Consider the following 25,651-nt stretch of genomic DNA (forward strand, 5'->3'; position numbering starts at 1 on the left):
AATTTAATTATTTGCATATATTTTGTTAGAAAAAATTTTTTTATTGTCCCTACAAAAGTAATGATATCAAATTGCGCCAACTAAAACGGATATTTATACAAACTAGATCTTTATTATTTTAAAATGATATATCCAAACAATCGAGCATAAGTTTTTACCGAAAGAAATAAAGGAGACGATAATATTAGTGAAACAAATTTTTAATACTTATTCAATAAAAATATAATGCAAACAACTATAATAATAATTAACTTTAATAATTTTTGTTAAATTAATAAGCATCATCTATTGGTTCCACCGTGAATTTATTGTTCTTCAAGCGAAATCTGTTTAGTAGAAAATTCATTGTTATTATTAGATCGTGTAATCGTCGCGAAAGAAGATTTGTGATTGAACTTGGACGTTGTAAACCTGCCATCTCGTGTTAGAAGCCTATCTCATAATAGGGGACTTTACTAATAAAATTTTGCTGGTCGCGAATTTATATCAAAGATTAACAAACAACGCGTAGGGGAAAATGTTAGGAACTTCTGCGGAAATTTCTGCGTCAAGTGTCTAATTCTACCATTGTGGTGTATAGGAGTATTCGGCGGCGTAAAAAGTCGCGGTACGTCAGACGTACGGCTAAACCGTTACTGTAGAGCAGTATTTGGCAATAATTCTTGTGGAAATCGCAGTGCCTTCTGACGTTTGGTAATAACAGGTCGTCCATCATAGTTCTTATCACTCGTACGCGGCTGATCGCTGCGGAAAGTGACGGCTGCAGCTGTTCTCAGCGTTTTGTGCAACTCAATAACGCGATAAACGAAACTACACAATCGGTCCAATTTTTCGAATTTTCAGATCCTAGATTGATAACGCCATTCTTCTTATTGATGTCCCGAAAGAACCCGCGAATTAATTCGTCGCGCAATTTATACACTCACCAATGCGGTATTTGCGGCAAGGAAGTAGTTAACGTTTCAAATAACTCGGTTAATTTCCTAATTGAAGTAAAATTATATTATTAACGTTAATTAAAGTTTCTCCAGCCAGCACAGCGAGCTAATATTAATTCGGCAATGATAATAAAATGTAACCAGACAATTGTAAAAGGACGAGCGTTACGTGTAACGTGTTGTTCAACCCATAAATTCCTGGCCGCGCGACACAAAGAATAACAGAAAGCGCAACAACATTTGGCTATAAATCCTCTCGTCTTTTCAACGTAATCATTTTTACACGTCTTTCGACTCCTCGAATATATCAAATATAGCGTAGAAACGTGCACTTTATTTTCGTGACACCTCCATCGCGCGACTTCGTCGGCGCGTCAAGGGAAGTATAGTTTTGCGCAAAGTTTTAACGGACAATAAATAACTCAAGACGCGGAGACGGAAAGACGATCGTGATTCACTCGAGAGATGTGAATGGAGCGCGCTGCGCGAAATCTCTATCGAATCTCGAAATTGTTATACGCGATTGTGATTTACGCCAGCGAGCCTGGCGGTGCTTCATCGTAGCGGCGGGCTGCGTCGCGAATGAGCTTCTCGTTTGAGTGCCTCTCCATGCTTTTCTGATTAATTCAAGAGAAATTGTAATTTCCACTCCTATCGTATAAAGTTGATCGAAAAGGCAGTCTTGCGTAAATACGCGGATCAGGCTACGTAAAGGGGATTAAAAAGGTGTTTCTTAACGAGCAGAATACGAACGTGGAAGGGCGGATTAAAAAAGTTGGTTGAAAAGCGATTTAATCGGCCGCGTTAAACTCCAGTTGCTTTTTCGATGGAACACTCGGCGTGCGCGCGCGCGGCCACTCTCGCGGAGACTATTACCGGATCTGTACGAGCTGATTCTTTGCATTGATTATAACCGAATTTTACTTAATAGAAAGAATAACAATGTCCGAATAAAAGCGAAACCGTGCTGGTTCAATTTAGTTTCGGTTATTTCTCAATACCTGTCGAAACTAAGCGCCGGGAGCCATTTTCGATATAAATATAATTAATACTGAACGATATTATTAACGCTATACGCGCAATGCTATATTAATGCTTAATGCCAAATGGTACAATTAATATTTAAATTATTACTGTTCTACATTAGCACTTTAGTAAAAACGACAAACTATTTAACGCGAAGTAAAGCTGAGACTCCATAGACGCGTCGAGCTGCGGTAACGCGTGCGGCAATGCGAGCCGACCAATCAGAAGCTTGCCGCAAGCTTCCCGCGGCAGCCTGCGTTGAAATTGAAATCTTTTGATTCGTTGCCGCACGCGTTGCCGCACGCGTCGCCGCGGTTCAACGGGTCTATAAAGTCTTAGCTTTACGCTGCTTAAGAACAGGATCCACCTGAAATTATCTCGCGTTTTAAGGGGAGAGTTTACCTCAGTAAACCGCTAAAAATTAAATGATTTTCGAGGATTATTTTTGCGTAATGGCTGAACCGATCTATTTGAATTTTTTTAATACTTTATACTACATTTAGAAAAATACAAAAACAATTTTTTTTATTTCAAAATTCTTTTCTCCCTTGGAGGAAAGACGGTTTTTTCGAAACCGCTTTTCTCAAATTGACGTGCAACACAGCACAAAAACTATGCATACATGTACATAATTGAATTCCCTTCTGGACAAATCTATTTGTTTGACGATGTTAATTATTTAAATAATTTTTATTGCATTGAAAAGAACGAAAATTTCTCGCAAAAATTACAACCTTTCTTCCAAATCCATGTATTATTATTAATTTAGCATTTTTTTAAATTGAATTTAGGTTTATCCATAGCATAATATTATTGAAACAGGGAAGTTCTTTCATTTTTTATCTAGGACAATACCAGAAGGCTCTATGCTGCACGCCGATTATTAACATGAACGCCGTCCCTATATAAAATTTGATTCTTCAGCTCCAGGGGATAAAAGGATTTTGAAATAAAATTTTTTTGTATTTTTTAAATGCAGTATAAAGTATATCAAAAATTCAAATAGATCTGTTGAGCTATTTCTTTTAAAAAATTCTCGAAAATCATGTTATTTTTAGCGGTTTACATAGGTCTCTGCGTTAATTTTATCGACATTCTTTGTTAGAAGTAATTTTTTAATTGGCTTTACAGAAATGCAAAACTCTTTTACGGAGTTAAAGTACGCAGCAAAATCTAGGCTTTGCTGGTCGACTTTACATAAAAAACGAGAAAAATTATTTATTTTACTAATTTTTTGGTACACTTGACGACAATATTTGCTTGATACAAAAATTCTACAATAAATATATACAAAATGAGACCAGCGTATTCTAGGGTCAACTTATAATAACAATATCGTGCAATTTGAACTATGAATAATAGCCTAGAAAAAAAGATTACTTCTAATAAATGCAAGTCTGGAAATCCAAGTCTAGAAGAAGAGAAAAAGAGCAGCAGGCTTTTTCGAGAGAGGTCGTTGCCAAACATCTGTCAGATTGTTAGTAAAGACATGGTGTTGGCGATGCTAGAATTCGATCCAAAATCTCGGTCTGAGCAATGTGCAGCTAATAAAATTGCTGCTTTTTCGTAAAAGTTGCAAATTGATTGGCTATAAATTTCTCGGACCGAATTCTAGCATAGCGAACACGAAGTCTGAGGTGACGTCTAAAGTAGAACTTGGAATTATTATTATTAATATCTTTATTGACTCCCCTTGGGGTTGCAAGGCACTCTTCGAGGGAGTGTTCCCTTGCCACTTTTAACTTAGAACTTGGAATTAAAAATGTCGATAATTGATGTCTCTAATTCCGTCCCCTATCTTATCGATACTGATCGAGTTCGCCAGCGGCTTTAGGATCTCCTTAACCGTACCAAAGCATGGGACGCGCGGATCAAAGAACGAAATACATCGATCGGCATGATGCGCGGAAAAACCCTCTCTCTCCCATTGTAGCCGACGCGCAACGCAGCTCGCGCTTCCGGGACGCAGGTTGGGCGCGCTGTTAAATATTTATCAACACCCCCCGTCCGATTCGTTCGCAGCAAGAAATCGCGATTCCGATTTTCACTCGGGGAAGTGCATGGCAAAAGCTGACTCGCGTAGCGTAATACCCCGGCGCGCAGGGCGGGATGCGCCTAGGCGAAAAGTTCGCCGGCGCAGCGAATACGTTTAACGAATGTAATGGGTTCACCCGCTTAAACGGTACGGTCTAATCAAGAAAGTGGTCTCCCTGGCGAACTCCGCGCGGAAATCCCTCTCGTTCTCTCCGTCTCGTCCGGCGCCGTTCCCTCTATCTTACCCGGCTCAAGCCGCGCTGATTGACGACGAATAAAGGAAATTATGCTGCGGTGAGCTTTTATTCGCCGCACCGGCTAAAAAGCAACGTCGTTACCGATCCACGAGCGACGGTGTATACACCGTAAATCCCGTTCCAGAATCCAAATCGGGCGGGAGCCTTAATTCCGAAAAAGGTTTCGAAATCGCGGCGGTGGATGGAGATACGCGATTTCGTGAGCGCCGAGCGGATTCAATTTGGCTTAATAAAAATATAGTTGGCTGGTTAGTGGCGAACCGGCTCGTGCAACAACATCTCGTAATACACGACGCTTTATGCGATTTAATTATGCTAATGACCGGGCGATAACGGAACACGGAATATGCGGAATTTAATGGGTAAACAGATTTTTGCCAGTATATATATGCGTATTGAGAGCCGTATCTGTGACATGGATATAACGTAACTGAAATTTAATACCGCGACTACAACGGCGTATTGTGAAATTTATAGTCCTGGATTTCATGCGATTCCATATTTTCGCTATGTACACGATAGCGAAACGTTTTCGGCAAAGCGTGCATCGCTACCTGGGCATGGCCGCCTTTAAAGTACGCGCAAATGAACACATTTTTTTCTGAAATTTTGCCGCGTGTATTTTTGTATGTACTAAAAACCGTATCTTCTGTTGTCGCTTTGCAAAATGAATCGTTCGGATAACTTATTGATTTTAAAGAGTCTTGCATTTGAAGCGCAGTTCGAACGTGTACAAATATGCACTTCATTTCATATTTATTATATATATGGTGCAGCGCCGTTAAAAACGCAACTTTCTTTACTTATAGCGCACTTTCTTGGCGAATTGCATGAATGTACGTAGTGTTTACGCGTCCATGTCCACGCACCGGCATAAATGCTGTCCCTATCCTTGTGAGGTGCACGCACACAACTAGAGTCCCTGTAGTTGTGTGCGTGCACCTCACAAGGATAGGGACAGCATTTATGCCGGTGCGTGTCCATTATGCAAAATTATATGACTCGTGAGAAACAATAAGCGTTGGTCTACAACCTTACTTTAAGTAAGCTGTAAGCTTTAAGCGTTGAGAAATTAACCAATCACAGGCATTTATTCTGTGATTGGTTAATTTCTTACGGCTTAAGGTTTACTTAAAGCAAGGTTGTAGACCAACACTAACGTGGATTAAATATTGCTTTTCGCACGCGAAGCCGAAAGCGAATATCCGGTAGCAAGCGATGTGCTTTGTCGAAATTGCTTTGCTGTGTTTTTCATGAGTGATTCGTATACACGGAGTATCCTAGACACTCCTCTTTTCAGACTCTACCACCTTTGGAAAGAACTTTCTTTTGCCAAAGATTTGATCTTTCCCTCCTGCTTCTTTATTCAATACTGCTTTTTGTATCAATGTTAGCAGTATGCAATCAAATTGTTGCTGAGCAAAGGTCTATTTGGTAAAATTAAAGAGAGGCTAAAGTTTCGATAGGTCTATGCTCTTAAAGCTACAGTTTACAAAATTTCTTTTTGATCACGCTATCCGTAATCAACCGAGTGCACCTTCATGAATTATAAATGGCATTTTTAAAAGACTGTATAAAATCAGCGAGATTATTAAAATTTTACTGCTTTACTCCTCATTACTGGCCGAGGGCATCAAGTTGAGAGATTGCCTCATGAAAGTCACTAACTTAATAAGAGGTAACCAAGGTGAAGCGCCGTGAACGATATGTGGTAACGGAAAGAAAGTGTAATTATTTGTTGTCTCCGCGCGCAGCTTAACTTTGCGCTATTAACCGCTGATCCATATTGAAATTTAAGTAAAATATACACATCATCGGATATCTTTGATTTAAAAAATTTGTATACTAATTAAAATGCGTATAAATTTCTTCTTTCACAGTTCGTGCTTTTTGCATCGTTAATTTTCAAGTGATGTCGATTACCTTTTTGCTGTACAAAAATTTTATTTCTTTTTTTACCTCGCTATGATGATAACTTTTCACGGAACGCGGATTTATATCGCTTATTCCAATCAATGAACACCTCGATTGGGAAGATAAGGCAGATTAAGCTTGGAATATGAAATAACGGTGGGATTAAAAGCCACGGCGCGGGATGAAACGTTCAGGAACCGCTCACAGGAAGGAGGGAATTATAGACAGTTTTAAATATTTATCAGGCCATAGAAGCAGCCGCAGCCGGTGAGTTCTCCCACGACAAAGAACAGCCAAATGGTAATGAATCTGTGCGACTCTGAGTACTCCCTCTCGTTCGTTTTCTTCTTTATCGATTTTAATACGAATTAATTATAACGCGAGTCTCGAAACACTGTGCTGCAAATCGCGATAATTTCAGGTCGCTTTACATTTTAAGCGCAAGGCTATGTGGCGTCTGTCGTTACGGTATTATTCGTCTCTATCAAGCATTTTATTATAAAACCATTTGTTAAATTAATTATCGCTATTGAATATTGGAAAAGAATTCTGGCGATCATTGCAAGAAATAAATAAGCTCAATTATATTTCAGTATTACTGTTTCCTTGCAATATCAAAAATGTTTTATTTTTCGCAACGCCCAAGTTACCATAAGTCGCATTTTGATTAATTCTAATATAATGCAGCGATATCATTCACATTGTGAAATTTATATGATAAAAAATCACGCGTTTATTCTACACGTAAATAATCTTTTCCCTCTGCCGCACATGTACATTTAAACGAATGCGAATAGTACGTTACACAGTAAAAAATAAAATGTTAACGTTAACATTTTTTATACGTCCCAAAAGGTTCACTCTAAATTTTAAGTTAAAATAACGTTTATCGCGTGTGTTACTTTTTGACAAACTTTTCGCTCAGACTATTGGGAAAAGTGGGAAGCAAGGAAACACATGACCGAATACTACAATCTTAACTGAAATTACCTCTACAAGCAAATACTTCTTACTAAAATAAGGAAAATATATTTTGAGGAAATCTAACAGCTCTTTGAGGTTTAACAATATGTTTAAACGTACATATACTGTAAGAAAATGATTTGCAATTAGATGAGATTATTTGTAATCAGATGAAATCGTGTAATCGATGGGACAACATTTGAACTGGTGGTTACCCCCTTGAATGTCCGTGTTTTGATTTTGGGACGTTGCGAGGCAGTCACGTTGCACCTGACGTGATCGCCCCCGCGTTGCCTTATCTCCGTCTCTCGCGCAAGTGCCGGCCAATAGGGCAGATTAGACGGAGCAACGTGCTGTTCCGATATCACGCGTCGCGTAACAGCTTCCTCGACGTTGCTCGCTCACGGCACGGCACGGCGCCGCAGCCGCCGAATCCCCCTTTAACGCCGGCACCAAAATTTACAATGCGGAAGTAGGCGCGGCTGCAGCGCGTAGTGGTGCATCGAGACGGGGATAATATCGAGCGCGTACACCTGTCTATCGGAGCCGAATGAAAGCGCGCCGGCGAGAATTGCCGGGATGAAAGGGACCGACGACGGTGGGGGGGGGGGGAGGGGGCTGTCCATTGTCCCGATTTCTGCCGGCGTCTGTGTGGTAGACTTGTCGCGCCCGTTGCGGTACGTAATAATGTGATTATGGGATGTACCACCTTACCCTCCCGCCCCCGACTCTCGAGCCGCGAGATCCCCGAGATTTCGGGGAGGTGAGACGCTGAGACGACGGAAGGTTGACGGAAATCGCGTGAATGCAGAACTTCGGAACCTCCTCTCGTCTTCCTCAAACCGCCGCGCTAAGGACGACGTTATTATGCCGCGAGCGGCGACATGCGTTTGACTCACCTAAGCATATCGCTGGTAATGGTTTAATTACGCGAGAATTACGACTTCTCTCGAGGAATGAGTGCGCGATTGTTACGTTACAGCGCGGATTTCGCGTGGAAATGGCGGAAAGTCTCTCCCCGGCTCTGTAGAGGGTGCATTTTGCAAAGCACGTTAAGAATACCGCTTACAATGTTATTATTTCGAAACGCGTTATTTGCGCGCCGCGCGATAATTATAATATTATAATATGTACATAACTGGTAATTCGCATATAATCGTCAGCTCACGTTCTCTATTATCTACACAATTAATCTTTCAATTTCAATACCGCAATTGCATCGTTGGCTCATTCATTTTACATGAGGAAAACCGAACTCTCCCCGCAATAACACCAATTTAATCGAGCAATTCGTTTTTCTAATCCCATTATTAGCCTAATATTACATTTGTCGTGCGATCAATTTTTTAAGTCGATTGGCTGCTGAATAGAAAATTTCTCGAGGTACTCGAGAATTTTACTATCTTGCAGCCAATCAACACGCTTAAAAAATTTGTCGTACGACAAATGTAATATTAGTCTTAGGGCCTGAGCCATTTTGTTAGTCATTAGTCAGAAGTCAGAACTATATGTCGGTCTTTTTTCCTCCACCCAGAAAAGAAAAGGATCAACATATAGTTCCTGCTTCTGACTAACGACTAGCAACTCATTGCAGACCAGGCCAAAGACTTAAAACTTAAGGTGGACCCGTACTTAATGCTGGATCCGATTTGCACTTTTACACCTTGTACACCTAAAACTGTCAGTTTTGTGGAAACATTTGTGTAACGTACAAATTATATGGCTTACGTGTACGTAAACGTATCGAAAACAGCATGCTATTCCGACTAAATCAGAGAACAACATGGTATCACTGAAACTAAGTTTATAAGTTTAATAAGAAATAATAGTGCAAATCGGATCCCCTTTTAAGATATAAAACATTGCCTTGGGACTTGAAATCAGTCATTCTGCTGAGGTCCTTTAAGGCCTTTGCACGTAAAAAAGCGTTAACCGTAACCGCAATTTTAGTCCGTAATCGTAGTTTTCAACACGTACAGACAGATGGCGCAACCCAAGTAAAATTCCTAAGGTTACGGACTAAAATTACGTAGGGTCCGTAGGTTATGGACTAAAATTACGGTTACGGTTAATGCTTTTTTACGTGCAAAGGCCTTTAGTTGTCACGCGCGTCATATCGGCCGCGTTTGTCGGTAAGAGAGCGTCCTGTTCAGAAAAGGGCCAACGCGGGAGGACGACTCGATAATTCGATTACAGTCGTGTTACGCTTATCGGTACATTGACGCATGCGTTTACAGATAAGTTACATCTCCTTTAGAGTTATTACGAGGCCGATATTACGCCGAGGGTCATGTGCATCAGATTCCACCCCATCCAAGTGCCTGTTTACAGTGATTAAATTATGCTCACGTTGCCGTTACACGTGCCCGCGCTAACGTGTCTACCTACAACGTGACGCGTTTCCTAGCTGCAGGGAACTGCAGGGAATGGGGAGTTGCGCGAAATAATGCACGTGCGCTTCGCAACTCGCCGTCTGCCAAAACACTGCCTGCAAATATGTGTGTACACACACACGGGACACGTTCAAAGTGCCCTTTTCAAGTTTCGAAGTAACATTAGAAAGAATAAGGATTGAATAGTATTTCATTTCCTTTCAACCTTCCGCTGCTGCTGCCGCTTTCAGTTAATAAGAATTTTCTTTTCGATTAGTTTCTAATTGATCTTTTTCTCGTTAAAGATCTTATAATAGATTGCCGTGCATTATTTCGCAACTTTATCGCGGTCACTTTTAAAGAATCTGCTCGGAATTTTATTTTATTGAAATAAAATTTGCTCGGGATCGGAAAGAATGTTTATCTGAAAATATCTCTCATAATTCATATATGACATGCGTTATGGGGTTTTGGAAGATTCATAAAAGTCGGCAATCTTCATATTTTATCAAGGTAAAATTTATTCGGAATTAATCAATAGTTTGCGCTTTGCTAAACCGCGTATGTTTACGAACGATGTAAATTACTATGTTGAAATTCGCTTCGGGTAAGAGCCTGTTTGTAGCGGCGGTAACTCGTTAAAAATCTCATTACCGGACGTATTTAAATCGCCAAAAATTTACCGGCCGTGGAAAATACGGATAACGTTACCGCTGAGAAGAGTTAATCTCCACGCCATTCAAATGGTGGAGTTTAAATGAAAGATAAAATGTAACGTGATATATAATACGTTTATTATAACTATCTGTTTTGAGCTCGAAACGAGTGGCATTGATAGTAAAAATTAAGGTATTAACGACACGATTGATTTATTAATTTATATTAGCTATGAAGCATGCGCTTCCTTCTATGTTGCATTATACACGATTTTAAAAATTGAAAAATTGAAGTGTAAAAAACGTTATATTTTTAAACAGGATTGTTTTGCGCGAAGCGAATCTAAAATTGATAAAATTAATAAGTTAGATGTCCTTCCGGGCGCCCGGTCGAGAAACCGGGGCTAAACGCGCGCGAATTCCATTCCTTTTTTTTCGCTCGCCACTTACCGCGCTGCCAAATTGGAGTACTGGCTGGATTGCTGTCTACCTCGCATTTCAGGCTGACAGACATCCCCTCGACGATCGGAATTCCAAAACCAGGTAAACGCGTTATCGCGAACGATGGAGTATCTGAAACAGGTATTAAGCAATTAGTGTCAATGCCACGACGTTGATGTGATATCGCAGAGAAACATCCGAAAAACCGAGAAAGAAAAATCGAAGATATTACCGGGCTATTGTTGCAAGCGGATCGAGTTAAAATAATACAAGATATAATTTAACTCCGCCCTCGGTGTTCTATTTTTAAACAGAATCTCTCCAAATATCTTCGAGAGAAATGCGATATCGCGGATGATGTCTGAATTGTACGAAATACAAGACGTCTCCCGTTTTCCACTCGCTCTACTTTCGCGTAATATTCATCCAAATGAATTCTATAATGAAATTCAAAATAAATACACAGTCGTTTAATAAGTAATTCAGACGGTCATGGCAATTGCGAATTGAAATCTTATTTAGCGGACAATAGCGAGTCCGTAAGCTCGGTACTTGGCAATTTCCGAATAAGATTTCCGGTAATCTTGAAACGTATTGGTCAGTGTAATCTGATTTCTACGCATTCGAAAGTCATTCTTTGTACGAGAGAGAGAGAGAGAGATTCTACGTACGGATCTATCGGCTACTGCAGATTGAATCCTACGTGCAGGAAAATATCCAATTTACGAATAAAAATAGTAGACTCTAAGAAGATAGATTACCAAGGATACAATTCACAATAGCGAATAGAAAGAGTCTCTCAGTGGACTTCCATCTTTATCACTTTCGATCACGTTGCTTTCCGAGAGTTGAAAGTAAAAAATGAATTTTATACTTGTGCTTAAAGAGAGACCAGACGTTGATTAAGATCTTAATAAATTCAATCGGGGAATAATAAGGAAAAATGAAACATTTCTTATATCGCACTTTTATGCCATATTAAAATATGACAATCATATTAAAATTACACTATTACAATGCATTATTTTAATTTTTTGAAACTGAAGTTTGAAGTATAAAAAATTATATTTTTAAGCCTCTTGTCAGAATTCTTAATATTTACGGCGTTAGAATTTTTTTGCATGAGCGCTGTGCAGCATTATTTCAAACTTTAAACGCATTTTTCTTGAAACAGTGCTTCCTGACCTGGTTGACAGCCTCTAGCATTCAAAAATCAGCCGATCTACATCAACCAAAGCGCACTCTACTCGTAGTTAAATCTTCTATCGTCCATCTGGGCATTTTTTTGATAACTGTATTCGTTTGTCTTACAATTAAAAACAGTTCCAATTTTTACGTGAAATTTTTCAGTTTTAGTTCAAACTTGTCGCAAAACTCGAAAAATCAATTTTTCAAAAATCTGGCTCAATGGACAATGGCCACTAGTCTGTAATTTAATAAACACTGTCGTTTATTTATTTTGGATAACAATTGTAGCCGGAATTCTGTCAACCAGTCTCCCGTGTATTTCATACAACGCTAGTTGAGATGTGCTGTTTTCTAGTCTTACTAAAATATTTGACAAATCAAGCTTTATTTAAAAAAAAGCATCATTTTGGTTTGTATTTGCATATTTACAAAAATGTTTAAGGCACCTATTTTTGAGACTTTAATATTGTATCTTCCCCTTAAATACTGCTGTGCTGTCTGCTATGAATATAAAGATAATGATGACATACTTCGGCAACATTGTTGCACCGATTTTTGTTCCAAATGTGGCTGTGTATAGATATCGTCCTCCCTATAAATTAAATTTCCAGATCAGCAGAATGCTCTCTCAAATTTATTCAGCGTCTCACAGTAAGGTGAAAATACTTTTCACATTATAAATATCTGCTTAAATGGTTTGTTTGTAGGTAACCTCGTAGGATGCTTATTTTCGCCATAGAAGTTCATTGTGACCTGCTTTCGCGCGGAGTTGACTTCCCGAATACAAACCAGCTTTCCGCTCCGGAGCGACATTATGCGCAGCGACATAACTTCGCATCATCACCAAATAGATATAGCGCGGTAGAAACAGGAAGAGAGAAAGAGAGTAAGAGGAGGAGCTACGAGAGGAGCGTCGGCTGTAGAAATGCTCGTTATAATGAAGAAGCAAATCCCGAGTGGAAGTAATTGAACGCATCAAGTGCCTCTAGAAATCAAATGTAATCGTCGGAGAGGTGACACGTACCTCCCGTTACCTCTGGCAATCATCCCTTTTTCCGCGCCCCTTGCGCGCTTCCCCCTTTCGTGTTATTAACGATCAACGTGGAAGCGAAGGGCGGGATTCAGGCATATCCTGCCGGTGTGTATACAGGGCGAGTGGGGGACGAACGTTGGCGGGCAAGGATCGGGAGGAGCGGCGAGAAGGGGTGGTTTTCAAAACGGTCGTCGAACAAACGAGGTATAGTTACGACGAGGTCGTGGCAAGTAATTAACGAACTGGACAGTCAAGATTTTACGGGCGCGTCGAGGTCGTATTCGTTAAAAGGTCTCACTACCCATCATCGACGCCAGCGTCGAATGGAAACCATCCGCGCGCTCCGTTGGCGCCCCGGCGAGAGCGGGACACGTCGCTCGATGCCGCCGCGGCGCCGCTCGAGCGATTTGCCGTTACCGTTATATCGCCGTTCGGCTCGTTAATATCACGCCCGCGACTAACGGGACAGCCAGCCACCGAGGTCGCGGAATAAATTGGAGATGCGTCAAAGTGCGCGAGCGAGGGAGGAGACGAGGAGGATCGCGGCACGCGGGGGGTTGCACGGAATATCGGAAGCGGAGCGCAAAGGGGTGGCGTACGAGATGGAAAAAGGGAAGAGTGGAGAAAAAGATAGAACGGAAGACGGGGCGACGCAGGAAGAAGGAAGAAAAGAGGGAGGGCGGGAGGGACAAGGGCGGCATGACTACCAGAATGGCTCCAAGTTATTCACTCGGCTATAATAGCGCGGTGCTGGGACAATGCAAGCTTAATGAAAGCTTCTCTCCCCGGCGCACCGGCGACCTCACCCCCGCGTTCTCCTGGTTCCCCTTACCCTCCCCGGTCCGTCCTAGTCGCCGATGCCGCCGGGCACGCCGCACTGTAGTCCCGGTGCAACAGCGTAAATACCAAACAAAGAGAACAATGAGACACAGAAGTGTCCCACAGACCTCGATCGCTTGATGAGAACTTTAAAGCGCGCCCGCAAACTACCGGTTCATCTTTTATTCCAGGATCGACGACGTGCGGGGCGCGCTGCTAGAAAATCCTTTCACCAGAATTCCGCGAGAAACTCTTTTTCAGAAATCTGTTAATATCAGGGGCTTTTTATCGCAACTTTCGCTTTGTTCTCCATTCTTCGCGCGGCTCGTGATCTTCGAGCGTATACTCTTTCGAATTTGTAGCGCTCTTTAGTACCCTATATTTCTTCATTTATATTCTTTAGTAATATCGGCTGATTAAATTTGACAGTATTAGCAAGTTTAACCGACTGCCCGAAAGCGCTCAAATTATGGTCGGACTGTGCAGACCTTTAAAGGGATGCTTGAGAGATTCTGCACCTTTTGCACTTTTTGCATCTAAAACTGTCAGGTCATGAAATCTATTTAGGCAAATAGATTTTTATTATTTAAGTAAATAGATTTTTGTTAGGCTTCTAAATTTAATTTCAATGATTACATGCTGTTCTCTGATTTAGTCCGAATAGTGGGACACTTTCGGTCTGTACACGAAAGCCACATAATTCGTATATTACAGAAATGTTCCCACGAACTGACAGCTCTAGGTGCAAAAGGTGCAAAAAGTGTAGAATCACTCCAGCATCCCCTTAAGGCGACACGAGATCCCCATCTCTCGCCTAGAATGAATCTCTTCGAAAGAAATTTCTCCCGCTGTTTCAGCCGGAACGCCCGTAAACTTTATACGGGCCGTTAAGCAAACCTGTATACGACCTGCGGGAGAGGATTTCGTGAATGCGCGTACGTAGAAAAGGTAGAACGCACAAATGTATGGTGACATTATTAAACGGCTGAAATTTGTTATATGTACATAGAATCGATATTGTTCTTGCGCGCGATTTAATGACGATTGACGGTGCGGATTTCAGCAAATCTCCGGGAATGTACGTGCGATTTCTAACTGAATAAACTTCCGAGGCGTAAAACTTGAAATGACCTCGGGTAAAATTTTATGGCAAATACGGCTTTAAACGCAACTTCGCCATTCGTGAAAGTAATTTTACGAATTCAACGTATAACGTGTGCGTTGTTATTTGCTGTATTCGGTATGTCATTTCTGTTTGTCGAGATTGCTTTTTTACGCGAATCCAAATAAACGACGCAGTACAGCGTAGCCAGCGTTAATTTGCTTTAAATCAAGAGCGAGCCGACATCGATCCAAAGGAAAGTACGAAAAGCCGCGATCGCGGAAACGAGGACGCGATGGTATAACGGCGAGAGAGAGCAAGCGAGAACGAGAGCGAGGGGGGGGGGAGAGAGAGAAGGGGGGGAGAGAGAAAGAAGCGTGATTCGGCGCGGTGTCGGCCGATTGCAAATCATTAAACAACCATCATCGGTATAACTGCGCCGTTATTGAGGCGACAAACCACCGAATAGCTCTCGCTGCGACGCGATAATGTTCGTTGTTTATATTTGCAAAACGACGAAATGGCAGGGATCGCGTGTAGTGTGAATGCCGCACGACACCTACCACCGCGAGCATACAAAAATTGCGTCACGGTGTCATCTGCCTCGAACAGCTCTCTGCAGCGTCGTTTTACACATAGCCCGTGCTGGGAAACGGACGCGCGTTTGACATTCCTTTGCCCCCTCAAACAAATTGGCTCCGAGCGCGATAACCGTACAATAATGAATTACAATACATATCTCAGATCTTCTGAGATCTGCTAAGCCAACGGTACGCATTATACTATTTTTCCTACTGGATTTCTTGCAAGAGCCAATAAGGATGTAGAGTTTTCGGCCAGGTGATTTAAGGCTGAATCCTGATTGGCTCTCGCGAGCAATCCGGTTGGAAAAATAGTATCATGTGCCGTTGGCTTTGGTTACCTTGACTTCCAATTTTGGGGAATTCTTACAATTGGTAGCTCGACGGCCGGAATTGTTCCTCGCGGTGGTCCTACGTGGTTTGTCGTAATTCAACACGATTATCCGGATGACGAAACGAGGACAATAGTCGGATTCCTGTCGAGCCTGCATTTCGTCTGTATCAGCCGCCATGCTAAACCATGGCCGGCATGCAGCAGTTTATGCACATCGAAACGACCGCGGTTTACGATGGCAGCCGTTAAAGTTTAAGTCCGGCTTTATTGGGTCAACGGGCGACGCGCACCACGTGCGAAAATTAAGCCCTCGTAACGTGTCGGGTACACAAAGGGTCGGCAGCCAAAGAGGCAGACATTGAATAACGCCGCGTCGCGCGGTTTTCCCATTCAACCGTGGCACGTATGCCGCGTGACTTTATTAAACATAGTCTGAAAGGAGAAGATAAACGTTCGACAAACAAGCTGCGAAGGATAAGAACCGAAGAATGCCACGAAAAATGCCATCGGTGATTCGCGTATAAATAGAAAAAAGTTCTCTATTATGAGATAGGATTCTAATATGAGACAGTAGGTTTTCAACGTCCAAATTCAATCACAAATCTTTTTTCGCAACGATTACATGATCTAACGATCAATTTTCCACGAAACAGATTTCACTCCCAAGGGCAATAAATTCATGGTGGAACCAACAGATGACGTCTATTAATTCAGCAGAAACTTCGCTCTCTCATTAGGAGTTTATCTCATAATAGGAGACTTTCCTCTACTAATACAAACATGAAGATAGGATATGCAGTTACAATTAAAAATTTAATTTTTTACAACCTTAATTATAAGTGTGAAATAAAAACGAATGATGCAATATGCTAAATTTACATTGGACGACTTCTCGAAACGATATTCAATAATTAAAGATCGAAATATTTTAGGCAATTCGCGCGCATTACACAAATTGAAGCAGATCCGAAGTAAAATAACCCTTCGCCGTTCCGTTGCTCCCTGCAAAAGGGAATATAAGAGGCGATAAGAGAAACTTGGGCGCCTGATCCTGTAAACTCTAACGACTTCGCTTCTGTGCCGAATCGTAATCTCAAGTTCACGCAGCTTCCGCGCTCTTAAGCTGGCAGTTATTCTCCAAGGAATTACCGCGCGAGAGCCATACTAGTCCTTGTTACCTACCTAAGCATTCTCGTGTTGCTACATAATTACCAAGTACCAAGTAGAGCTGCCGTTATTAAGCCGCTATTAATCTAGTTGATGCACCGTATACGACACTGCATGCCAGATTGCACTTGGAGATTATCGGCAGATGTGTCACTTAAAAATGTCACGGTGAGCCGAAAAACGGCACGCGATTGCTGATGAGAAAACTGATTGCGGACGTAAAGCCCGAGACGAACGATAACGTTAACAATTGCGAGGGTAATGCGAAAAGTCAACAAGACGTCGAATGTCACGGCGATGAAGATCGAATCGGACTAACAACTGTCGACGCAGACCGGACTGGGACCGACAACTGATGGTGATTGTCTTCCAGCCAATGAGAGCAAAGCAGTCAGCGATTAATAGACTCTCATTGGCTAGAGGACAATCGCCAATCGCCAATCCCAATCCAATCCGCGTCGACAGTTGCTAGTCCGATTCAGCCTTTATCGTCATGACATTCGACGTCCGGCGATTGTCTTCTAGCCAATGAGGGCAAAAAGCAGTCAGCGTTTAATCGACTCTCATTGGCCAGAGGACAATCGTCAACCGCAAATCCCAACCTGATCCGAGTCGGCAATTGCTAGTCTGATTCGGCCTTAACGCGGACCTTGGCTAGCTATACGTGGACTGTGTAAACGAATGGCGGTACACGCGTCCGATAAGCGCGATGCAAATTGCGGGCGCGGAATAATGGAAACACTTGATCGCGTGTGTAAGCACATTAGAGGGATTCGAAACAAGCGCGGTAGAATTTTCATCGTGGGACCCCTCCGCGATCCCAGACGTACGTTTAATGCGCGACGCTCGTCTGGGCGCAACTGCTTTATCGCCGCGGGGGTTTCGAGGCACGGTTGAACCGCCATAACTATATCGCGACGATATTATCACGATACTCTCCGGCACCGTGCCATTTCGCAAATCCGCAAGTTATTTTCGGATCAGTCGGCGCGTCAGTGGAGCCGCACGCGGCCGACATACCGGTGCAATTTCGCATGGGGCCTCGCTCGTGGCCGTGTTATTCGAGCCAGACGCGCCTACAAAGCACCGGGCGCGCGTGAATTGAAGCTAGTCGGCTCGCGTGCACTTTTGTAATCGGGAGGATATGCAATCTGTGTCTGCGAACAACGCATTCATCGGGCGGAGTCGCGATGCAAATCGGATTTCGGTTGAAACACAGTGTCGCTTAGAGTTGCATACTTTGCTTGTGAATACAATGTATGCTGGTGTGTTAGTGTTAGGACAGGTAAAAACAATAGGGTTAATGGCAGGATCTCGATCCTATTAAAATGAATAAGGCAATGATGATACATAGAAATGCATAATGAAATACGTGCGTACGGAAAAAGTGAAGAATTAAAAAATAAACGGACGTAATTCTGTTGGAAGAGGTAAAAACATACGTTTCGATAATATTGGGTTGATGCATAAGTTCGTCCCGTTTTTAAACATTCGCGCACTTTATATACGAATTCGATCTACTGTCAACTTCACACTTATTTGACGTATTAAACATTTCAAAGTAGCAATTGAACGGAAACTTCACTGTCAAATTTGTTGTTGTCGACTGACGTTTGTGAGTCGCGAAAATTTATAAAGATGGATAAAAATAAGCATCACTTTCGGCATATTATTTTTTATTTTCGAAAGGGCAAAACTGCTGTTCGACCAAAAGAAAAATATGTCATGTCTAGAAGCCTAACAAAAAATCTATTCACTCGAATAAGTTATAGGTTAGGTGATCTATAACTTATTCGAGTGAATAGACTTCTTGTTAAGCTTCTAAACTTAATTTCAATGATACCATGCTGTTCTTTCACTTAATCTGAATAGTGGGACACGGTCGGTGTGTACACAAAAGCCACATAATTTGTATATTACACAAATGTTTTCACGAATTGACAGTTCTAGGAGCAAAAGGTGCCGAAAGTGCAGAATCACTCCAGCATCTCCTTAATTGATACGATAAAAGTGCTGTTTTCGTTTTCATTGTATTAAAGCAAAGCTTCTAAGGCTAAATTAATGTTGTTAGTATCAATGAGCTAAATAAGTGAGTAAAAATGTAAAGCATGTGTTCAAAAGGAAAATAGAATCGAAGTTTTGCGTTTTTCGTATTATTGAACGTATTATATATTTCCACTTTGCCATGCCATTTATGTGCGAAATAACGGGGAAAAAAAACAAATAAACGAGAGGGAAAAAAGTATCATTGTCGCAGGACCGAAGGTGTAATACTATCGGGAAACACCATCAGCCTTCTTGAGACCCAAAGGCGCCGGTTTGAAAAGGCAATATTACTCCGGGGATCCCTAATTCAGCCTAATTGCCCGCTTATGCGAATCCTTGAAATATTTATGAAGTTTTATGAGAATTTTTCATCTTGCAAGCGGTGCTCCTTTGAGGAGACCCCAGGGGGTTATGAAGACTTCAACTTCGAACAGCGATTATGTCGATATCAAAGGTATTCGCATTGCTGCTCGAGGCTACGTACGAACCAAATTTATTCGACCCGTTGTCGAACTTCGATTAAGCACTCGCAAACTACTTCCCTCTAATGCCGTTCTCCTCCCTCCCCCCCCCCTCTCTCTCTCTCTCGAATACAATAGTTATTAGCTTTCGGAAACTTGCTTGGACTTACTTGAAACAAGTTATATTATATCTCGCAGAGGTGAATATCTAGTGATGTTATAACGCTATGTCATAAAATAATAAAACGTAGGAATGAAAGAGCTGCGAAGAAATCGTTGAGTTATCATTTGTTATGACAATGTCTCTGCGGCAATGATTTTTCCCAAAGCGCGAAAGCTCGACCCCTTGCGCTGTCAACCTCTGCATTTCAATACAGGTATACGTAATCGCGTAACAATGTTCTCCCGGTCTTTGTCATAACTCCTTATATCAAGTCTTGTTGTTGTAGACGTAGCAAGTGTATATCGCATACGCTGTATAATTATACGTAACTAGAATCTGGTGTTACAGTGGTGTAGTCTCTACAGAATATACTCGGGAACGTGGAGGGTACATTCTCCGCGTTCCCTGGAGTATAAGATATCCTGTATCCTCCATATCCTCAGCGGGGAATACACCACTTTAGACGTCGACGTGAGGCGCCCACGAAGCCGTCCGAGCGGGAAGCGGCCCCGTCAGTTCTTGCGATATAAGAAATAGAGCGGAAACTAGACGGCTCGGTCCACGGCAATTGAATAACCGCGCGCGCGCGCTGTTTACTGCTTTCGTCGGAATTTCATTTTCGTATAATCGAATCGACCGGTGCGAAGGTGTGTGCAAGGGGCAATACCTTCTTCTCATAAATAATAAGCAATCGCGACAGTGGTTTTACGAAGATTGTTACCGGTAATATACGAATAATCCGGTTACTTCTGATATATTTTGTTACATAAGAAACGTAATTATGCCGCCCTTTTCACGGTAATTGGTACCATTCGGACTCGCGATCTGCAGCTGTAAATCGAATTAGCCGTGTAGAAATTATGGCTCTCACCCTGATGAGAATAATTTGATTTTCCGTAAATATTCGAAAGCCATTATCTAAATTGATATTAAAATAATCGCAGCTCTTCCGCATGATATCGCAGCGATATCGATTTTCCCGCGTTCTCCGAGACTGCGCAACACGCCCTTGCGAACAAGTTGTCCGCCACACAATGTGTTATTATTTTTTTTCATTTCTTTTTTCGCCGATTAGAAAACGGGTCCCTTAATAAACCGACGTGGACGCAATCACCGCGTCCCGTCGCATGTTTGCGGTATAATATTATCGATAATTTAGCGTCTTCAAGCGAGGCACGCACCGTCGTTCGAGATGACGCGGAACCGACCGACCGACCCTACCTCCATTTCCGCGTGGCGATTTTACCACTTCGTGGGATAAATCTGCGATAAAAGACTCTCTAACGACGTGGTGTATGTCGTTTTAATTCACGGACGGAGGGAACGCGTCTGCCCTGGCGTGACGGCCGGACAGAAGGAAAATCGTCAGCCCGTCGCTTTAATGAAGTGTCGTCCACAACGACAGCCGACGTTCATTTCGCACATATGCATGTACGTAGAAATCTCTCGTCCTCGGCCAGCCCTGGGGATTATACGCGACGGCGGTGGTTGGGTGAGCGACGCGAAGGAAGGTGAGACGAGACGGTTCACCGCGGGAGCTGAAAAAGTGAGAAACGGCAACGGAAACTCTCGCGGTAGCTCGCGCGAAAGAAGAAAAAACGAGAAAGCGGGGTAGAGCAAAGGGGCAGAGTCGGAGAAACAGTCGCGCGGAGAGCTGTCCGCATGTAGACGTTAACAGTGATATTAATGCGGCCCGGCAACGGGATACACGCGAGAAAAGACCGGGATGGCACATTATACGTCACACTTCGCTGGAGATTAACTTCGACCGCGAGGAAGGGGTGGTTTTCGGTCGTACGAAAATAAGTTTGAATTCGCGTGACGAAGGGATTTCATTTGCGAGGTCGGTTTTACACAAGTGCGCCCGCGTGGAGGTGCAGCCGGCGATATTAACGTGCTAATCTCGTCAAGACATTGAATGAAAGTAGAAGTCCCCTATTATGAGATAGGCTTCTAATGCTAGACAGTGGGTTTTCAACGTCCAAATTCAACCGGAAATATTTCTGCGCGACGATTACGCGATCTAACGATGAATTTTCCACTAAACAGATTCCACTTCAAGAGCAATAAATTCATGGTGGAACCAACAGATGATGCTTGTTAATTTAATAGGGAACCCCTGCTATCTCATTTTAGGAACTTGTCTCATAATAGGGGACTTTCCTTCATTTAATTGCGTTCGCTAATAATTTTGTTGTTCAATCTTTTACGTCGCACGTGTAAAGAAGAATATTTTATGCTAATCGTCGCATTAGAACTGGAATTTATTGAGTATGCATTGGCTTCAATTTCAGTCGGGAGCTTATACGCTCGCCAAGCCGCAGTTTAGGGCGCCGTCCACAAACGAGAGCGCAAGATTCTTCAACAATTTCAAACTTCCGTCTGGTGAGCGGAGGGGGATTCCTGCAAACTGGCGGCCAGTTGATCCCGGCACAAAAGCAGAACGTTATGGCACAGGCCCAGACGCAATTGTGCTTTAGAACCTGGGCGCGACCTGTCTCATTTTGCGTTCAACATTTTCATGCTGCTGCCGCGGGCAACGCGTAATCCGGGACTTAGGCAGACCGCGGCAAAGCGGCCCGGCGTAAACTCGTTGACGTTAGCCAGCGTCGGTGCGCGGACCTGCGGAATGCGGACATTTGGCGCTTAAACACGACGTCGGTAGTGTAAATGACGGCGTCTGTAAATAATGACGATGTCGGTGGAGGAAACGGCCCGTTGGGAAGTAGTTTGCGTTACAGATCATTCGAATCGTCAGCCTTCCAGCCGTTCAGCCCGTGCGAGCATTAGACCGATTGCGCAAAACGAGACTTTATCTTAAGGGGATCCTAAAACAGCTGGCGAACTCGATCAGTGTCGATAAGATAGTTAGTTCTACTTTAAATGTCAAGATAGACAAGTTCTACTTTAGATGTCACCGCAGACTTCGTGTTCACAATGCTAGAATTTGGTCCGAGAAATTTATAGCCAATCAATTTGCAACTTTTACGAAAAAGCAGCTATTTTATTATTAGCTACACATTGTTTAGACTGAGATTTTGGATCGAATTCTAGCATCGTATCAACACCGTAGCTTTACTGACAATCTGACAGATGTTTGGCAGCGACCTCTCTCGAAAAACCCTGCTGCTCTTTTTCTCTTCTTCTAGACTTGGATTTCTGGACTTGCGTTTATTAGAAGCAATCTTTATTTCTAGGCTATTATTCATAGTTCAAATTGATATTGTTATTATAAGTTGACCCTAGAATACGCTGGTCTCATTTTGTATATATTTATTGTAGAATTCTTGTATCAAGCAAATATTGTCGTCAAGTATGCCAAAAATTAGTAAAATTTTGAATTCTTTTTTCGTTTGTGATATAAAGATATATTATTATTTTAACGCGGAAGAATATATAGTTTTTCGCACGATCTTTTATTAAATAATATATTATTTCGCTAGAAGCTTTTAAGAATAATGGAATTTCTTACATAACAGATGTACAAATTTACATTGTAATTAACTGTGAAAGAATTAAAGTCTTAATCAGAAAAAGAGCGAAGTGACGGACAGAAAACAGATGCCTGGCTCATGGACGTGCTCAATTACAGATAAGATAATGTTGCAGGAGGACCATCCAGTAATCCCTCTAATGTCTTTCTTATCAACGCATAAAAACTCACTGTTCTAGATGTAAGAAGAGTCCAACTTTAATCAAATTATAGTTGCTTCTACTATATTAAGTGATATAATATGACTTGCGTAATTTTCTTTCCCCGTGACGTACTTCCAGACTACCTTTACTCAATTAAATATGTTTGAAACATTACGACATGAAATATTCTTCCTAGTCTTAATCAGATGTAACACAAATTATGATTAAACAAATAAAACAGTGAAGAATCAAGTAGCATTTTGTGTAAGATGAAAAAGAATGAGATATCAACATTCAACGGTTTAAAGAAAATTGGAAGGAAACAGAAAAGTACAAAAAGGAAAACTGTTGCAGAAAAGTAGTAATTCTTTCTATTGTTATCTGAAATGATTTTCAAATCTGAAGTTATTTCTAGCTGGAAGTGCTTAGTTTTTAAGTTCCTGCGAGCTCTTTGTTCTAGATTTTCTCTCTTTCTTTCACATTATGTATATATATATACACAGACTCCAGAAGAGTTTACTGTTAATATTCGTCGTGAAGTAGCCATATTTTATTATGCATCTCGTGCACGAGTCTCATTCGTACTAATCTGGGAGCATCCCTTTTCCTAAGGGGGTTTTGAAAAGGTGAGCGGAATAATGTATCCAATTCAGAATCACAGGTCTATTGAGAGCGTAGACGCCGGTGTCTACTTTCCGGTAGAATCAACGTCGTTTCATTGAAAGCCTCGCGGCTTCTGCGAGCCGACTCGACCCGACTCGACTCGAGGAGAGTAAATACCGTACGCGAATAATATACGCGCGACGCGGCCCGCGAGACGTCGTGGATACACATCCGGATGCGTGAGACAGCGTGTATATGGTAATGCCAGGGTGGCTTTACGTCGAGCGTTAACGATTCCGCGTTCTGTGATATTAATCTGAATTTCAAATTTCCACGCTGCGGCACCTTCGCTCGTGCACGGAGTCGCGAGCGAGATGCATAGTCAAACTTACGCACTGGACCGGAACTGGTCCCCCGACCTAACGCCCGGTCTCCTGCACCCGCGGTGGCTCCGGTCTAGCGTAAAAACATTATTGACCTTACCTTAACGAGATAGTTCAGCTATTGTGCATCGCGCATCCGAAGGTTGCGGCCGAGACTCATTTGGTACGCGCCAGGTGCCGATATACACTTCCGGTGTGTACATGCTCGTGTTCGCGAGCAACGCGAGAGATCGTCGAGTATACAGGGTGTCCCAGGAGGGAAGGTCAATATTCTGGGAGGTGATAGTATCAGTCATTTTAAGTAAAAATGTTCATATGAATATATGTCCCATTCCCCACTGTTTCCGAGATAGAGCTACTTGAATATCTCGTGTATTTACTATTTTCTGTACACTTTACCCTTCATCCAATCTCGTAAACGTCTGCGGGATTTTACTCTTATACGTCTGTTGACTGGTGTACTGATAACATTGTAAAAATGTATAACTTGAACAATAAATATTAGAAATAGTACGTAGTATTTCTTTCTTGTCAGTAATTTTGCAACTGTACATTCAAATAGCTCTATCTCGGAAACAGTGGGGAATCGGACATATATTGATATAAACATTTTTGCTTAAAACGACCGATACTATCACCTCCCAGAATATTGACCTTTCCTCCTGGGACACCCTGTATATTCATTTTCATACCGTCGGTTTCGCGATTCTACATTCCGCCGCGTCGTCCGCGCCTCCTCCGGAGGGATAATAGCGGCCGTAAGACGTCGAATGACGGGACGCGTCTTTAAGCGCTGTAATTTACGACTGAGCGGCAGATTCGTTGGAATAATACAGTAGTAGATACCGTCGTAACGCTGCGAGTACTGCTTGCACGAGTGAAATTACTCGTATAATGAGCGGCGTGTATAGCGACGGAGCCCGGCTACTCCTCGGAGTGAAATATAAATACGCTCCGCGGAGCTGATGGAGTAGCTGGCTGGCGCGTCAAGGTTCCGGCGGGGTAGTAAAAAACCTGCTCGAAAGAAACTCTGTGAGAGCTGAACCGTGAAGACGCATAAAGATGAGCGTTAACCTGACGTCAACCGCGGTAGGCTAGTTTTAAACTCATTAGCAAGCTAATAGAGACGCGAAGAATTTCTATCTCCATTGTCCCTATGTCTGCTTTTTTTTGCGTTAAATACAGCGCAGGTAAAATATCTCTCTCCATCTCTCTCTCGCACACACACACACCTCTTTATAGCCTCGAATTTTCTTGTCCACGTTTCAAACGATCTAACATACTTTTAATCAGAATTCTTTTACAATAACAAATTCTCTCGAAACCGCAATCACTAAAGATTTAGAATTCAAAGATTCCGTTTAACAGCTTGACTTTGCACAACGTCGAGCACCAGCAATTCTGCCAATTCTAACGAACATCGTTCCGCAATGATTAGAATTTCGTTTCTCGTAACGGTTTGGAATACTAATAAAGCGAGCAGCCGTTAGCGATGTCAAAGACTTTTTGCGCGAGAGCAGTTACGTGAGCTCAA

General features: G+C 42.2%; 1 protein-coding gene across 1 annotated transcript in view; it reads right to left on the reverse strand.

Moving 5' to 3' along the window:
* LOC105563821 (hemicentin-2) overlaps positions 1 to 25,651 on the reverse strand; it is a 394,167-nt gene that overhangs the window by 84,409 nt on the left and 284,107 nt on the right. Inside the window, exon 7 of the mRNA XM_012015754.1 lies at positions 10,611 to 10,733. Coding sequence (XP_011871144.1) covers positions 10,611 to 10,733 — 123 coding nt within the window. The remainder of the gene's footprint in view (positions 1 to 10,610; positions 10,734 to 25,651) is intronic.

This window comes from Vollenhovia emeryi, unplaced genomic scaffold (genome assembly GCF_000949405.1).
Source record: "Vollenhovia emeryi isolate VEMERY1.0 unplaced genomic scaffold, V.emery_V1.0 DF939171.1, whole genome shotgun sequence".
Classification (NCBI taxonomy): Eukaryota; Metazoa; Arthropoda; class Insecta; order Hymenoptera; family Formicidae; genus Vollenhovia; species Vollenhovia emeryi.